This window comes from Lynx canadensis, chromosome B3, assembly GCF_007474595.2.
Source record: "Lynx canadensis isolate LIC74 chromosome B3, mLynCan4.pri.v2, whole genome shotgun sequence".
Taxonomy (NCBI): domain Eukaryota; kingdom Metazoa; phylum Chordata; class Mammalia; order Carnivora; family Felidae; genus Lynx; species Lynx canadensis.
Genome location: NC_044308.2, coordinates 35942650 through 35961076, shown reverse-complemented (window position 1 = coordinate 35961076; position 18427 = coordinate 35942650). Strand labels below are relative to the sequence as shown.

The 18427-nt window shown below is 45.2% G+C and overlaps 1 protein-coding gene across 2 annotated transcripts in view; it reads left to right on the top strand.

The window, feature by feature from the left end:
- The window catches only part of GLCE (glucuronic acid epimerase), a 116791-nt gene extending 107683 nt beyond the window's left edge, over window positions 1-9108 (top strand). For both annotated transcript variants that reach the window (XM_030317830.2, XM_032593612.1), the window contains exon 4: window positions 5120-9108. In XM_030317830.2, the coding sequence (XP_030173690.1) occupies window positions 5120-6144 (1025 nt within the window). In that variant the 3' untranslated portion in view covers window positions 6145-9108. The remainder of the gene's footprint in view (window positions 1-5119) is intronic.
- The last annotated feature ends 9319 nt before the right edge of the window (window positions 9109-18427 follow it).

The window sequence follows — 18427 nt, the reverse complement described above, 5'->3', positions numbered from 1 at the left end:
TGTTGTCAAGAACAGAACTGATTCCCCCCTCCCACCAACCTTGCAGTCGGTAAATAAAACGAGAGAAAGGTTATAAGACCTCTTCTGTATTCTCTCCTAGTCCTTTATTGATGACTGTGTAATTCACAGACCTTGAAAGCCACAATACAAATCTACTCATTCTAGATGACCTTAAGTAATGGATTTATGAGTGCTTAATGCAGTGCAAATAATGAATGACCTTTAGTTTTTATTGTGACTAGAACTTCTTTTCTCCTATGGTATTCTGTGATATTCCAGTACACAGAGCGTCTCTGCTTATTGTAAAACCACAGGCTTGACTGGTGAGAAAGTACATGGAGATGTTCAAGAGTATTTAGCTTGTGATACCAAAGAGGTTATTGTAGCAGGAAATGATTAGACTAAGCAAAAGGACATTTGTTTTTGTATGTACCCAAGGAACTTACTTTTGCACTAATTAATAATGTTGTCTGGATTAGGGTGAGAAACAGCTCTCATCTTGATCTCAAATGTTGAGAAGTTGTCTAGAGTGCTCTTTTGAACTCTATTCTATTTAGAGCAGTAGATTTCATTGCTCACTTTGGATGCCCTGGGTGATAACAAAAGATAAGTCTCCTCATACTGTGTGAGGGACCCTCACGTCAGCTCTTCATTCTGCAGCCCGTAGCTAGAGATAGAACTGCTTCCTAAGGTGGTTTTCAGTATATGGGGGGAGAGAACTCTGGGACGGTCACTCTGTCAGTGGCACACAAGCTACTCACAGTTGGAACTCCTTGTTGGTGGAGTGTGCTAACTGGGAATGGGGCCCTTGTTTTGCTATCTTGGGCATGCGTGGAGGTGTATTTGATCTAGGTTATGAGGGCAAGTGAGTTGGGTTACATGGAAGTTGTTGCTCAGCACGGGAGAAGGAAATCAAAGCAGTGCGACTGTTGTATTTGAAGCGCAGGATGGGGAGATGAGGCTTTTCAGAGGGTATAGACCTCCTGGGGGATAAATTCTGAGAATCCCTGTTGAGAAGAATTTGGAACTTGTGTATAGAAACATTGGCCTCAATGAGGTGAGTCTCAGAGGACCAGGGGCTGAATGCTGTTGGCCTTTTAGTTTTTCTTTTGGGGCCTTTAATTTTTTTCCTTGAAAGGAAATAAAATCCTCTAGAAGAAAGAACCAGAACATGGGTCTACATCATATTTTATTGTTTTGTTTGTTGAATAATGTTTGAGTTCCTCTTCCTAATTTTAAAATTGAATGAACTGAAACTTTATACCTGTCATACTCCATTAAATTAAATTAGCTTTCCCTTACCTGATGTACTTTCTTCACTTCATTTGCATGACCTCACTTTCTCCCCTCTCTCTGTGCAGCCATTCTTTCTCAGACTTCCTGTGAGCTTCTCCTGTTCTGCCTGGCCCTTATCTCTCACTGTTCCTCAAGGTTCTGAGTAGGGAGGGCCTCTTCTCACTGAGCTTAGTAAGTCTGTGGATTAAAATGAATGAATGATGATGGTTTGTGTTGTATGTGAAAACATTGATTTAAAGACTGTTCTTAAGTGTTTATCATCCTTTTTTTGGCCTAAAGGACACATACACCAAGAATAAACACTTACAGTAACTCCTAGGCTTAACTGCTCAGAGAGAGGACGAGTATGGATTTCAAAAAATGGGAAACCCAGAACTTTCTACTAATAGATTGAAAGTAGGCATCTCTAGATACAGAATACCTTCAGTAGAGCTCAGGACCTCGCCTGCTGTATTTCCAGAGTGGTTGCCACAACCACACTCACATCCCTTTTGCTACCATTTGGATCCTTCCGAGTGGTGTTGACAGGTTATGTAACCACTCTGTATATCTATAAATTGGGAATTAAAAGACTTGGAAGATTGTTGTAAAGACTGCCATTTTTTTGTTTGATTGATTTGTGTTGGGAATTGGGACGACTTCTCTTCTTCTGTGTGGCTCAGTAGCTCCCTCTGGTGGTGATAGCGTTTTAGGAAAATAGTCTTTTTTTTTTAAAGGTTATATCCCATGACATCAGCTAATCTGTTATAGTGAAACATCAGGTAATTTTGGCCATATCATTTCATTAGATTTGTATTGATAAAGTGAAAGAAGGGAATTCTGGGAGTAAAATAGATAATTCTTCAGCTTCCTCCCATTTTGGACTTTTTAAATTTTAAAAGTTTTTATCTATTATTTTTGAGAAAGAGAGTGCAAGTGGGGGAGGGGCAGAGAGAGAAGGAGACACAATCAGAAACAGGCTCCAGGCTCTGAGCCGTCAGCACAGAATCCGATGCAGGGCTTGAACCCACAAATCGTGAGATCATGACCCAAGCCAAAGTCAGTCACTTAACCAACTGAGCCACCCAGGAGCCCCCCATTTGGACTTCTAAAGATGGATCACTGTTATTCAGTTTCATGAGAATGAATTGGTCATACTTAATAATATGGTCTTATTAATGAGGCATTACCCTAAGAATGAAAAAATAAGCACTCAAGACAGTCTTCTCTGCTGAATATAATTTAAACCTGAGTGATTTGTCAGTCAATTCAGAATCCTGCAGTGTTTTGGGAATGTTGTATTGAGCATCAGATTCCATTTTACCGTAGATGTAGGAAAACAACTAGTAAAGACAGAGATTGTATGTTGACATTTTTCCAGATAAAATGGATCTTTATTAGAAATATGCTTCTGAAATCCCTTTTTAAAAAGTCACTCAAGACTCTTAAGAGACAAAACAGATGAACATAAAGGAAGGGAAACAAAAATAATATAAAAACTGGGAGGGGGACAAAACAGAAGAGACTCATAAATATAGAGAACAAACTGAGGGTTGCTGGAGGGGTTGTGGGAGGGGGGATGGGCTAAATGGGTAAGGGGCACTAAGGAATCTACTCCTGAAATCATTGTTGCACTATATGCTAACTAATCTGGATGTAAATTTTAAAAAATACAAAAATAAAGTTAAAAAAAAAAAGTCACTCAAAGCATCATTTGACATGTAAGTCTATCAAGATGTTCTCATTCCTTATACAATTTGCATGATTGTCTGTTCCATCAAATGAAATAATTAAGAGCCCTGGACCAATTATGTCCACACTGGTAGAGTCCAGTGTTGGGAGAGTTTAACAGCCAGCTCCACATGCTAGGGCTCTCCAGGCTAATTACACTTGTATACACCATCATCAATCCACACTTCATCTTTGCCCCTGGTGATATACGGAAGATTTCTTCAAAGGACTCCTCAAAGCAGATCTGATTCTGTAGCTATTTTGAGAGAAATAACTCTTCCAGCGATTATGCTCATGAGGATGCCATTTCCAATACCATTTCTTTTTCATAGTCTTTGATCTTGGGTCCAGGAATCCTGGTTTCTGGTCCCTACTCTACCACGAATTGGCATTTGGCTCTGAGCAAACCTTTTAACCTTGCAAAGCCTCCATATCTTTGTTTCTGAAATGGAAGTAGTAATTCCTGCTCTACCGGCCTCAGATTATTATAAAGATCCTGTGAGATAACACATGGGAATGTAAATTCATATATAAAATATGCAGTACGTGTATTTTTGCTAGTGGTGGTGGTCGTGTTGCTGCTGCTCTTTAATATGCTCTGTTCCTTTCCTTGGTAGATCTAGACCAGCCATATTCAGAAAGGCAACTTTTTGGGAGTCAGCTGTCATTGTACCGTAGATACGCAAGAGAAATCTCTTATTTGGTGATTTGCCAGATAAAACAGCTGTTACTGTTTTATCAGCCTCTGAAGGCCAGTGGCTTCAGAGTAATAATAATGATAATCACTATCAATTTTTACTTTGTTCCAAGCCACTATCTTTTTTTTTTTTTAATCCTCACAATTACCTTGCAAAGTATTATTTAACATGCGAAGAAACTGAGGTTCAAAGAGTTATATCGTCTTGAACATCTCAAAGCTAGTAGGTGGTAGAGTAGCAGTTCAACAACGTTTTGTGGGGTTTTAATTCTGTGCTTCCCCCTCGACCCTCCCCCAGTTTCCCTCCCTTTTGTGGGCTACATGAACCCATTGCTGAATTTTCAGAAATTTTATTCACAACTCCAGCAGATATCTGGAAGCAAACCTATCGTTTTCAGCATCAGTTAGCAGCAGTTAAGAGTGTATATTGTAAAGGGAAGCCTGACTGGTTCAGTTGGCAGAGTGTGCAACTCTTGATCTCTGGGTCGTGACTTTGAGCCTCATGTTGGGCATAGAGATTACTTAAAAATAAACTTAAAAAAAAAAAAATGTGTATTGTGAAGCCAAACTAGGCAACCTGAATTTCACATTTTGTACATCAGGCAAGTTACTTAACTTCCCTGTGTCTCAGTTTGTCAACCATAAAGTAAGAGTAATAATAGCACTATTCTTGTTACAAAGATTAAGTGAGTTAAGACTAGTAGAGCACTGAGGTGCCTGGGTGACTCAGTCGGTTAAGTGTCCAGCTTGGGCTCAGGTCACGAATTCACGGTCTGTGGGTTCAAGCCCCACGTGGGGCTCTGTGCTGACAGCTTGGAGCCTGGAGCCTTCTTCCGATTCTGTGTCTCCCTCTCTCTCTGCCCCTCCCCTGCTTGTGCTCTGTCCCTCTCTCTCAAAAATAAAATAAAAACATTAAAAAAAAAAAAAGCGACTAGTAAAGCACTTAGAACATAGTAAATACTAAATGTTAATTAGATTAAAAAATTTCAATTCATGTGCAGCCATTCTTCTAATGTCTCACAATATTATGTGCTAAGCCTATTTTGGCTATTTTTTTCTCTTTATAGAATGGGTATATTAGGGCAGCCATTGATTATCGATCAGCCAGCATTCAGTCTGGAAAAGGCAGTTTGATCAACAGCACCTTAATCATTTGCTCTTAGCCCGCTAACATAAACTAGACAGGCCTGAAACTCATGAGCCATCATGGATGGGCTCATCAATTGTATCATTTGTTTTTGGTTACTTCAGTAAAATGATGATGATGATGATGATGATGATGATGATATGGTTAACCAAAATATCGAAATGCTAATTTTGTATGGTTAGTGGTTATCAAGGATGAATTGCGATTTATTTTTAATACAAAGAGCTTGTATTCTAACCAGTCTTTGTTGGTATATTTTCCCCCTACAGAAACCAGTGAAGGTGTATCCTTGCAACTGGGGAACACAAAAGATTTTATTATTTCATTTGACCTCAAGTTCTTGACAAATGGAAGTGTGTCCGTGGTTCTAGAGACCACAGAAAAGAATCAGCTCTTCACTGTACATTATGTCTCAAATACCCAGCTAATTGCTTTTAAAGAAAGAGACATATACTATGGCATTGGGCCTAGAACTTCATGGAGCACGGTCACAAGGGACCTGGTCACTGACCTCAGGAAAGGAGTGGGTCTTTCCAACACAAAAGCTGTCAAGCCAACCAAAATCATGCCCAAAAAGGTGGTTAGGTTGATTGCAAAAGGGAAAGGATTCCTTGACAACATTACCATCTCTACCACAGCCCACATGGCTGCATTCTTCGCTGCCAGCGATTGGCTGGTAAGGAACCAGGATGAGAAAGGTGGCTGGCCAATTATGGTGACCCGTAAGTTAGGGGAGGGGTTCAAGTCTTTAGAGCCAGGGTGGTACTCGGCCATGGCCCAAGGGCAAGCCATTTCAACCTTAGTCAGGGCCTATCTATTAACAAAAGACCATTTATTCCTCAGTTCAGCTTTAAGGGCAACAGCCCCTTACAAGTTTCTGTCAGAACAGCATGGAGTTAGGGCTGTGTTTATGAATAAACACGACTGGTATGAAGAATATCCCACCACACCTAGCTCTTTCGTTTTAAATGGCTTTATGTATTCTTTAATTGGGCTGTATGACTTAAAAGAAACTGCAGGGGAAAAACTCGGGAAAGAAGCGAGGTCCTTGTATGAGCGTGGTATGGAATCCCTTAAAGCCATGCTCCCCTTGTATGACACCGGGTCAGGAACCATCTATGACCTCCGCCACTTCATGCTTGGCATTGCCCCCAACCTGGCCCGCTGGGACTACCACACCACCCACATCAATCAGCTGCAGCTACTCAGCACCATCGATGAGTCCCCAATCTTCAAAGAGTTTGTCAAGAGGTGGAAAAGCTACCTTAAAGGCAGCAGGGCAAAGCACAACTAGAGCTCGGAACCAAAATCGTCTTTCAGCCTCTGTCGTACACAACTATGGGCTCTACGTCAGCGGAGCATAGGCACGTTTTAAAAGGTGGTATACTAGGTTTTTGTGGATTACATCAAAGTGATAAATGAAACCAGTCGTCGGAGATCATTGCATTCTGTGGGTTGGGTGTTTTGAAACCTCGGTGGCCCTTGGAGCAGAAAAGTGTTTGTCGATGGCTGAACAAAGGTGTTTAACTTTGCCTTGTTTATCACCTTCTGCGGTTCCACAGATAGTCCCATCCCTCTGGGTTTGGGAAAGACACTGGTAAGTGGCTGTTAGTGAGTGGCCAGCTGTCTAGTGCTTACCTGAAAACTTAGTATGGGCCTCTCTTAAAATGTGACTATTTATGTTTATGTTGGAAGCAAACTTTAAAAAATTATGTGCTGTAATACAGTAAGTGTGTACTCGCAGCCTGAATAGTGGACTGTGTGCAACTTTTTAAAATGATGTTTCTTTTCTATAGATTAATTTCTGGGCAAATTTCGTGTTGCGTTTGTTGAATTTGTTATATATGGAGAATATTTTGAATGTATGGTTTTCTTGAAACATGTAAATTAAAAACACAACCAGTGTTCAGGCTTCACAGTTATATAATGTAAGCACAACTAAAATGAAACTTGTTGACTGCACAAGAAATCACAAAAATGTTACTCTGTTTTATGAAACTTGATCTACAATCAGTAAAGATTTGATAATCAGTCTATCCCTCCCCACTCCCCCTGTGATGCTTTCTTTTTGTCACTGTCTAGAATTCTGTATTTCATTTCAGACTACACTTGAGAGTTTTCTCTGTTTTGGGGGGACATTTTGGAAATTTTCTTTAAGGAGCTAGTCCCCTCCCGCTGCCCTTCCAGGGGTTTTTTCCCCCTCTGTAAAGAAACGTACTCTGTCAGATATTATACACAAGAACCATAGCAGGTTTTTTCCCTTCTTTTAGGTCATTCTTGGTTGTCAACTTTCCAGACCATTGACTCTGCACATCAGTGTTTTTCTTTTGCAATTTTAATTTTAAATTATTTCAGCTATTGGGTAGATGCTACCACATTCGCTGTACGTGTGTAACCAGACCTTTCTTTTGGTTTTATATCCCACCATACCTCACATAAATAGGTTCACAGCCCTCACACCCCGGGCAGTGTCTGCTAGAGGGCTTCCGGCATTGTCAATATCAAGCGAGGTTGATTTTGCTGTTTTTGTTTTAGTGTGTGACGAACACCAAATCACTACTGTAACTTAACACAGATTGAAATACGAGACCCCACACTTTCAGGAGACTGAGTCTGACAAACACATTGCAATTTGTCTGTGACCTGTATTAAATGTACATCAAGAGCCACGAGGGCACTTGCCCACATACTGCATCTTAAATTGAACTCAGCCTACCAACACAACTTAGAAGTCAGAAAATGTATACATGTGTATGAGTGTAATATAAAGGCAAAGTATGTATATTAGTGGCAAAGGGAGCAGGAGCCGAGAAAACAATATAGACCTACACTGAAGACGATATTACGGAAAAGTAAGCTTCAACTCCCAAGTTATGTGGCCACAACTCTATTTTGCCCACAACAGAAGAGCTGCGGGTTATTCAGTTTCCCCCTAGCATTTGACTTTTGTAGTTCTACATCAGATGTCTCAACAAAAATATCTGGACTCCTCTTTTTTTTCCTTTTTTTTTTTTATTTCAGTGCTCAAAAAATAAACTTTCTCCAATCTGGAAACCCTTTTTACTTCATCTTCTCTGTTATTATCTAGAGCGGTCCAGACTTCTGCCTTGTGTTTGCATACTGGTACTTCAGACTAAGGGAATCAGCAAAAACAGCATGGTATGCTTCCGTGACAGATACCAGTGCCTTAACGATGTGGCTGTCCTTTTCCACTGAAAAAGGAAAGACATTTTGATCTAGAAATGGCATTGCTGTTTCATTGCTGTTGGTTTCACACTGCCTTCCACGTTGCAACAGCAACTTGATTTTTCTCGTGATCCCAGAATTTTCTAAGAGGATGAGTTGAACCTGCGACAGCCCCGCCAGCATATACCGGTGGTTCTCAAACTTCAGGGTGCCTCAGCATCACCTGGGAGCTTCCTGAAATTCAGATGCCGGTTACTCACTAAATCTGCCCGTGAAGCATGAGAATCTGCATTTTTGACAAGCATTCGGATAATTCTCATGCAGGTGATCTGCGGGGCAGACGTGGAGGAACACTGCCCAAGACCATCGATTGCGTTTTTGTTCCGAAACACCTACAGAGTTTTCTAGGGTTTTAAACCATGTGAAATGTTTACTTGTTCTCAGCTTAGAAGAATGGGAAAGGTATTTTAGTTTTGTTTTGTTTCTTTTGATTTGTCTTTGTTTCAAGATAATGGGTCTTTGTTTTTTTGCATTCATCTTGAGTTAGCTCTGATGTTAAATTAAATCTATTGCCACTTCAGTTGTAAAACCAGCCAAAAGTTTCCAGATAAAGGTCAAGTTTGGCCCTTTAGGATTATTGTACATAAAGGCTTCATCCAAAAACCACCCAGTGTCTGTGAGCAAATACAGAAGTGACACACAAGCACAACTTTCCAGATGTGGCAGAGGCCTTTTCTTTGTCGGTGTGCAAACTTTCACTGAAAGCTGCTATTTTCATCCTTGTTGTAATTGTTTTTCTTGTTTCTCCTCCATTGTCCATGTGGGTTAGATGCCATGTGTTAAATATGCAATAAAGTGTTTACAGGACGCCCTTCTGAAGGGCGGTCCTTTGTAAAGCTGTACAGACTTGGCAATTTAAGCACAATGTGCACATGTTAGTTTTCTATACAGCAAAACTGGATTTTTTGCAGATGGAAAGGTATTTTGTTTCTATACAAAGTAAATGGATTGTTTGTGCTTAATGTAAAGCTGCTTTATAAAATTGTAAAATAAAGTTTTTATCTTAAAAGGAGTATCTCTGGAGATTTCTTCCTTCTCTAATCTAAGATTTTTTGAGCCCAGCAAGTGGATTTCTGAGGATTTTCTCTTCACCCGGTGACAACTAGGCAGTAAATATTCATCAAAGATGTGTCGGGCCCTTTAAGACAAAGTGGGGAAGGGCCTGTCCCGTGGGTCTTACCCCTGGGAGGTTTATTGTACAGGGGGACACGGTGTCCACAGAACAGTTTCAGAAAAGTAAACTGCCAGACTCTGTGGTTGGTCAGGAAAGGTGTTGTGGAGGAGACAGTGCCTCCCTGGGGGCTTCAGTTCCCGGTGCCGAGTCGAAGAAGAGGAAAGGGCAACGAGCAAAATCAGGGTGCCCTTTGCCATGCTGATTCAGGCTGGTAACCAATTTCGTCTGACTTAGATTTATTTGAAAGTTTGTCCTTCCTGTATTTTCTGTCCTTGCCTCTTCTCCAGAACAGTAAGCAGTATTGAATCTCCGCCCCTCCCTTCTTCTCAGTAATGATATACCCTCCCAAATACATGTAAAACCAGAGACCAGTCCGGGTTTATGTTGTGTTTCCCTGCACATTATCTTTTGGGTTAGACACACTGCACACCGTTTGTATGACGGAGTACCGGTGGATCCCCAAGCAACTTCTCTAGCTGATGGGTGCACAGGCTACTACTCCACATCCTTGGCATCTCTTTTTTCTCTCTCTCATCCTCAGTTGGGAGACAGCCACGGGTTGCAAGCAGTTCTTGGTCTGGATGAGGGCTCAGGCTGCTCTTGCTTTGATTTGCTATTTAGAGCCAAACTGTTAACCCATCGGCCATTCTGCTTTAGCACACTAAACCTCTTCTGTTCGCCTCCCCCATTGCCCTTGAGCGGGAACAGACCCTCCAAGCCCCAGAGGACTTATTCCACAGTCTGAGGAGCTCCTGTGACCTGAGGATGCCTCCTTCTCCACGGGACCCTGCCAGCCACTGTGCCACGTGACCCTGCTGCCTCGAGCCAGGACTGTGAGACCAGGGGTGAGTCCCTCAAGCTGGGCCCATGAATGTCTGCCCCAGGAATCCGAAATTGGGATGGATTAGAAAACCGAAGTAGATACATCGTGAAACGCAGAGATGAGAACAGAATCTTGTCAGTGCTTCGGGCCCTGGATGCAATGCGTTTCTGGGGCCCGCTGCATTTCTCCAGTTCCGTGAGATACCGCTGTCTCCTCAGGATGCATTCCTAATGTGTGCTTGCTTAGGTTGGCCAGATTTGCCCTCTGTTACCTAGAATAACAAGCCCTAGTTAATAACATAGTGTCTGCATTACAGAGAAATGTATAATGTAAATTCTACATTACATACATTTCCCCCCAGTCTGGACCACTGTGTTTGCTAGGTTTGCCATAACAAAATAGCACAGACTTAGTGGCTTAGGCAACAGAAATTTCTTTTCTCACAACTCTGGAGGCTAAAAGTTCAAAATTAAGGTGTCGATAGCTTTGGTTTCTTCTGAGGCCTCTTTCCTTGGCTTGTAGATGGCTGCCTTGCTGTGCCCCTACCTGGTCACCCCCCTGTGTGTTGCCTGTGTCCTATTCTTATAAGGACACCAGTCGTAGTGAATTAGGGCACCATTCATATGACCTCTTTACCTTAATTACCTTTTTTAAAGGTCTTATCTCCAAACGCAGTCACAATCTCAAGTCCTAGGCGTTCAGCGTGGATTTGGTGGGGAGAGGGGGACACAATCAGCTCATAAAAACCACTCTTCACTCTTTAATTTTAATGTTTATTTTTGAGAGAGAGAGAGAGAGAGTGCAAGCAGAGGAGGGGCAGAGAGAGAGAGGCAGACACAGAACCTGAACCAGGATCCAGGCTCCCAGCTGTCAACAGCCTGATGCGGGGCTCAAACCCATGAACCGTGAGATCATGATCTGAGCTGAAGTCAGACGCTTAACTGACTGAGCCACCCAGGCTCCCCTTGCTACTCTTTACTCTTCAGTGCAGAGGAACTGAACTAGCCAGGGGTGCCATTTAGTTAGTTGATAACCAGCTTAAAACCCAAAACTCTGAGATCTTTGGGGAACAGTAGGTGGGCAGACATCTACACTTGAGACTCCAGAGACAGGGCTCGTGGGCTTGGCCACTGTTAGCATAAGGAACTTGCTCTACCCCATGGACCTCAACTATTTGGTAATACAGTCTAATAAGAGTAATCAATCTTAAAGTTTTTTATAAACTAGTAAACTGTCACCACTAAACTTAAGCAGTGGCATTTAAAAAAATGTACAGACCAGGGACGCCTGGGTGGCTCAGTCTGTTAAGCATCTGACTTCAGCTCAGGTCATGATCTCACGGTTCATGAGTTCGAGCCCCGTATCAGGCTCTGTGCTGACAGCTCAGAGCCTGGAGCCTGCTTTGGATTCTGTGTCTCCCTCTCTCTCTGTGCCTCCCCCATTTGCGTCTGTCTCTCTCTCATATATAAATAAACATTAAAAAAATTAAAATATACATTATATATATATATACAGACCCCAACATTAGCTACTAAGTTTTTATTCTTCCTACCCAGTGCCATTCCTGTTAGCCTCTCTGAATACAGAACTCGGAGGGATCAAAAATAGATAAATAGATCCAGAATGTATCAAAATTGCAAGTCGTAAGATTTGTTTAATGACAATTTTTTTTACTCTCGAGTCTGCATTATTGTAACTTACAAATAGTTAGCAATATTGGGATAAAATATTGCTTTTCATTATACCAACCCATTAAAGATGTCAAATTGAAAATGGATGTGAATTTAAATGTTGTATTGGTGATGAATTTGAACGCTGCTCACTTTCTGGTGAAAAGAGCTACATTTGCCATCTGGTAAGCATGATGGGTAGCGTGTGTGTGCGCGCGCGCGTGCTGCATTTCCTGAATGTTAAGTAGCAGCAACACTGTGTAATTTTGCTAATCTTTTTCCAGGAGTAGAAGGATTTCTTGAAATGACAGGGCTGCAAAGCAAAGCAGAGAGGCGCAGAGGCAAAGAGAACAGCCAAAGGGGGAGAAAGAACACCTGTGAAGGATCAGAAAGCGAGCAGCCTGACGGCAAACACACAGTTTAGATAGGATATTAGGGGGCAACCCCAAGCCCACCCCCTGGAAGAGCTCGTACCTTCCTGGGGTTCTACTCTGTTCTCATCTGCACCCCGTGAAAGCACTGAGACGAGAAGGGCCGCCCCACTCCAGTTTAGAAAATCTAGTAAAGAGCGTTCCTCTCTTTGGGGACTAGAGGAAGGAAAGAAATCCCTGGGGCACGGTGGGGGTGGGGGGTGTCTTGGCAAACGCACATGATTTTAATTTAATGCCTGTTAACTTCATCTTTCCTTTTTAACACCGGTGAAATGAAATCTCTGTAATTCAGTTGAATATAGGGTGGGAGGCCCCAAACTGATTCTCCGGTCCTGTCAATGGTATGGCAAGTTAATCAGGAGGAGAGTGTATCTTCTCAACTCCTGCAGGCAAGAGAGAGAGAGATACTATCTCCATCTGGAAACACCCACCAAAAGATACTACCTGGGCAACTGCTTGTGTGCTTGAATAAATCTGAGTTCTTACTGTCCGGGGACAACAAACTATGGTTCTGATTGGTCTTTCTTGACCATCTTTGCTTAGGGATAGGGAACAAACACTGTTGCAGGTGCTTCCCAAACTCTCACAGCCATGAGTGAAAGCCTGGCTCATCCCTGGCAGGAGATGAGAAAATGGAACACTGTATAACTCGGTCAAGGTCACGCAGTGCCTTTCCCCGAAACGCTTGTTGACCACCTTCCCGCCAAGCCTGTGCTCTCTGCCAGAAGACAGGACGACAAGATCCCATTCCGGCCCTGAGTCACACCCTGGAATGCTCTTCGCTCTGGAAGGCCTTGGGTGGCCCTCCTTCTCCAGAATCAAAGACCAAGCGATAGTGGCAACACTAACAGCTAAAGTGGCCAAGTGTCCGCAGTCAGGCTTTTGCAGAAGGACCCCGTATACGTCCTTTAGAATTCTTTTGACGATCTTGGGAAGTGGTATCATGTGAGCTGTACGGTGGAGAAAACAAACGTGAAGCAAAGCCGCTTGCCAGAGACCATTCGGTTCTCTGACACACCAAGGTCCGGAAGCCAGGTTCCGTGTTCGGAAGCACCGTCCTCGAGGTCCTCAGGCCATCACCATCTCCACTCGCTCCCGACTGCACCCCGCACAGTGTGCTCGACCCGAGCTGCAGGCCTCCCAGGGACGAGAGAGCCCCGGCGCTCCCCCACAGGTGAGAGAATTAGCCCATTTCATCCGCAGACTCTGTCAGCTCTGCTGAAATTGATACGTGCTCCACGACATGGTTAGAAGAGTCCAGAAACAGGAGGTTCTCTCACCATCAAGTCTCCTTGGTATGTGCCCCCCTTTCCTCGGCATCCCCAGACTGTCTGTTTACATTAGATTTGGGGTGACCCGGCATGACCGTCCCCTCTGTGGCCTCTCTGCAACACCTTCCTGCTGCTGACTGTTTTCCCTAATGGACTTCCAAAAGCTGTATCTGTTATAGAGTAGGATGTAATCGAGAGTGTGTGTGTGTGTGTGTGTGTGTGCACGCGCAGCTGCACGGAAGACATCTGGAAGGAGTCACAGCGAAGCTCCCAGGCACCCTGCCGGCTGCAGGGATGCGATGACGAGGAAGAAGTCCCTGCCCCTCACACGTCCGCCAAGTAACAGATTCAGCAGGTACATATTTTTTACTCTTTGCCGTGAAAATGAATCAAAACATGTTTGAAATATGACAAATTCCAAATCAGGGTTTGAATTAATGAGATTCTAAAGGACCTGCCTACATTCACACCTTTTAGAGTCCTTTCATTGTGTGAGTCGAGCCTCAGACTGGTCCTGGGGGACCAGCCAAGTGGGGTCTCCTTCCAGCGCGGGAGCAGGGGCTCGGTGTGTGGTGGCGTCCTGGGGTCCGTGTGCTGACACCAGAGCTGGACTGAAGCCCCCACTTCGTCTCCTCATCGTGTGCTGTGCCCACAGCCTGGGTGGGAGTCTAGAAGGGGGCTCCCGGGGTCGGCACGGCCTGGCGTGAGCTAGGGTGGGGCCTTGCCTTGTCTCCTTTGGCCCTGGGCTTGGCATGAGGGTGGGGGGCCCTTCTCTGTTGGTTTCTGTTTCTCTTTGGTTATCAGTCCCCTGTCTCATCACATGCAAGCTCTTACCAGATAGAATAAAGTGACCCAGAGAACCACCCAAATGTCTGCCTACCTGTTGCCTGGCCACCTTGTTTAAAGCTGGGTTTTCATTTAAAAATTTTTAAAATGTTTATTTTTGAGAGAGAGAAAGCATGAACAGCAGAGGGGCAGAGAGAGAGGGAGACACAGAATCCGAAGCAGGCTCCAGGTCCTGAGCTGTCAGCACAGAGCCTGATGCAGGGATTGAACCCACGAACCGTGAGATCATGACCTAAGCTGAAGTCGGACGCTTAACCAACTGAGCCATCCAGGTGCCCCAAGCTGGGTTTTTACTTAAAGCAAATTAAATTTTAAAGGGGAAAAAAATTCTCTCTCTCAAGGTGCCAATTTCTTCATAAATTTTAGAAACCATAGTTTTATTTCCTTCCCAAGGAAAATCCAAGCTGAGTCTTTCACCACTGAGTGGCCCCCCAGCCTTTCATTTAATTGCAGTCCTCACACTGGCCCACTGCTCACTGGGCCTCTCCCACACTTCAGTGACTCCGCCGGCTGTGTGGACCCAGGGTCGCAGGGGCAGGTGGGGAAGTGGGCAGTGGAGTAAGGGGGTCATTGCAGGAGCCTGGGTGGGATAGGGGGGTGGCCACGACTGAGGTGGTTGGATTGTGAGATGTGGTTGAACTAAGAATTGACAGGCAGTGTGGCGGGTAGGGGGTAATGGGACAGGATTGGGTGGGGGTGAGGGGCGGCTCCTAGGTGTGGGTGACAGAAGGGTCATTGGCTGAGATGAGAGGTCTAAATGTGCTCACAGGGGTCTTCTGCAGACCAGGTCCCCTCCCAGGCCAAAGAACAGTGCCTTTTCCAGGGGTGTGTGAGGGTATGAGGAGATAAAAGCATTGTGTGTGTGTGTGTGTGTGTGTGTGTGTGTGTGTGTGTGTGTCACTACGAGGCCAATTTATTCACCAGTGGGATTTCACTCCTGCCTCGCTGTAATCCTGTGTCCACATAGCCAGCAGAGACATTGTCTTAGAACAAAAATCAGGTGCTCGAAACTCTCCAATGGCTTCCCATTGCCCCAAACCAGAATCCGGATTCCTCTGCAGCCTTGGGATGTTCACCAGGAGCTGCCCCTGCCCCTGCACCCACCTCACGCCCAGTCCTAGCCTCTCCCCTGTCACTGCGCTCCACACAGAGGCTTCTTGGACCGCCTGATCCAGCCTCGGGCATCGGCACTGTCGTTCTTCCTGCCGGAACTGTTTCCCAGTTTTTCAGGGGCCGGCTTCTCATTCAGTCACCAGCTCCAATCTCAGATCCTTCCTGAAGCCTTCTCTGAGCACCCAGCAAAGCTAGCCTCCCGGACGCCCCTGTCACAGCCCCCCACTTTATATGTGCGTAGCCATTCTCACCAGCAGGAATGGACTTGCTCGCATGTTGGTTCACCTGTGCCCTGCCCCCCTGCCCCCCACTGGGATGCAGCCTCCTTGAAGGCAGGAGCTTAACTCTGGTCAGTCACTACCTTATTCCTAGCACCTAGCACAGAGCCCAGCCCTGTGAGCTCAATAAATGGTGCATGAGTGGTTGAATGAATGAATGAATGAATGAATAAACGCAAGCTTCAAAGAATTCAGGGGGGTTGGGAATTAGCTTTCTCCTTACAACACTCTGACAGAGTTCCTTATGACCTCTGGCATCAGCGTAGCTCCTGGGTGATGACCTAGGAGCTTGCTGGAAATGAAGAATCTTAGGCTCCATGCAAACCTACTGAATCAGAGTCAGGGTTTTACCATTTCACCAATACCCCCAGGCGATCGGTGTGCATATTAAAGTGTAAGAAGCGCCCCCTAGTTCACTGATGGGGAGTCATACACAACACTGCCTCCCCTGGGGCTTCTGATCTGCTCTGCTCTTGGCTGTGGCCGAGTACCCAGCCCGTTAGACTGTGCAGCCAAGGTGGAGAACTAGCTGGTGAGAGAACAAGCTCTTGCCTGCTGGCAAGCAAAGCGCAGGGCTCAAGGAATGGTAAGGCTTGGAGACGGTGGGAGGAAGAAAGGGAAATGTGATTGCCTCCCATTTAGGTCCAGCCATCAGCAGGGCGCTTGTTATTTTCGAGCACTCTTCTCCTGGTTCCTAAGGTGCTCGGGGCCCTGTTTTTTTCCTCTTCATGTTGCTCTCCACAGGGAGACTAGGGATCGGACTAGGGACTAAACCCTGGTCAGACAGTGACCTCCCTAAGCCTTCTCATTTTCCCCATCCCCTAAAACAGATCAGGTCTCCAGAGCTCTCGGCAGGAAGTTCTCTGGTGGGTGCTCAGCAGGGAAGGTGGGCCAGGGTCAGAGTGAGCCCCAGACCTGTGTGTGTGAGTGTGCGTGTGCGCGTGAGCACACACACACACATACACACTGCCAGCCTGCCCACCCCCGTGGGAAATCCAGAGCTCCTCTCAGGCCTGGTGGGCCCAGCAGATCCTTTGGGCAAAAGCTGGAGGGAAATACAGTTAACAGAAAACCGAGAGAGATGAGGAAAAGCACACTCAGCTGCTATCTTTTCAATGGAAATGCGTCTTCCCCCATGCTGGAACCACCAAGAAAAAATGCCCTAGCTGTCCTAGGGTGTCAAACAATTCTGATTCTCAGTTGAAGAAAAGGGATTTGAAAATTAAAAAAAAAAAAAAAAAAAAAGGGGCGCCTGGGTGGCGCAGTCGGTTAAGCGTCCGACTTCAGCCAGGTCACGACCTCGCGGTCCGTGGGTTCGAGCCCCGCGTCGGGCTCTGGGCTGATGGCTCAGAGCCTGGAGCCTGTTTCCGATTCTGTGTCTCCCTCTCTCTCTGCCCCTCCCCCGTTCATGCTCTGTCTCTCTCTGTCCCAAAAATAAATAAACGTTGAAAAAAAATTAAAAAAAAAAAAAAAAAAAAAAAAGAAAAGGGATTTGAACCTGAGGACAGGACCCCTACCCCTTCCCCCAGGCCCCACCCCCACAGACCCCTTCCCAGAGTTATCCTGTTCCCTTGCTTCGTCCCAACAAGCTATCGCCGAAATCAGAGACTCAGCCCTTGGGCTGAACTATGCTGCCAGTTAAAATATTAGTAAGCTATTTTCATTGTCTCCTCCTTGGTGTGAATGGAGTGAGCAGATCCTTTGTTTGGAGTGGTTTGCTGGGAGGTAACACAGCCAGTGGGCCCTGCGACCAGGGGTGGAGGAGGGTGAGAGAGGCCTGCTGTGGGCCACACCACCCTCGAGCAGGGTCCTCCCTGGCTGGTTGCCACCTGCCACAACTCCGGTCTCCCTTTCTGGCTCTGTGTCCTCCAAAGCAGCCTCTTCCTGGGTGGAAGAAATCACCGACGGGAGGCTTTCGCTCTGGCTCACCAAGTTGCTCACTTTGCACCCCCTCCTGAGATCAGCGCCCCCAGCCCTCCGGTGACAGCCACAGCATCTGCCTGTGCTATAGCAGACCCCACAGTGCATTAGAATTTTAAATTACTAACTGAATTAAAATGGCCTGCGAGGGAAAGGTGAATAGAACTCAGCCCTGGCTCTGTCTCTCCTTTCTCCAGGGACCTGCAGAGACCCCTGCCCCACCTTGCCAGACTTCTTTCTGAGGAGACGGGGGAGCCTTTGGAGAAACCTATGAAAGCCAAGGACTCTTTCACCAGAAAATATAGTGCCCAGAAAAGTATAGATGCATTCAGGGTCTCATCGTCCCTGCCTACAATTGTTGAGCCTCCAGATGCCCTGAATTTCAACCAAAGATCTGGAGAGGGTCCATGAACCCCAGGTGAAAAATCACTTTATTGCTTATGTTTTAAAATATAAACTCACAAACCTTGAGAAACCTGGCAGGTAAAATCACTGTAAATGAATAGTTGGGTCAGTGGGTGATAAGGAATGGTGGGGACTGTGGCTAAAATGAAGCATTTAAAATCATTTCAAAAATCAGGGGCGCCTGCTGTGGCTCAGTCAGTTGAGCGTCCGACTCTTGATGGCAGGGTCGTGTGATGGAGCCCCGAGTCAGGCTCTGTGCTGAGCATAGAACCTGCTTACGATTCTCTCTCTCTTCCTCTGCCCCTCTCCCCAGCTTGTGCTCTCTTTCTCTCTCTCTAAAATAAAAATTTAAATAATGAAAAGTAAAATCATTTCAACAATTAAATTATTACCAGGTCTT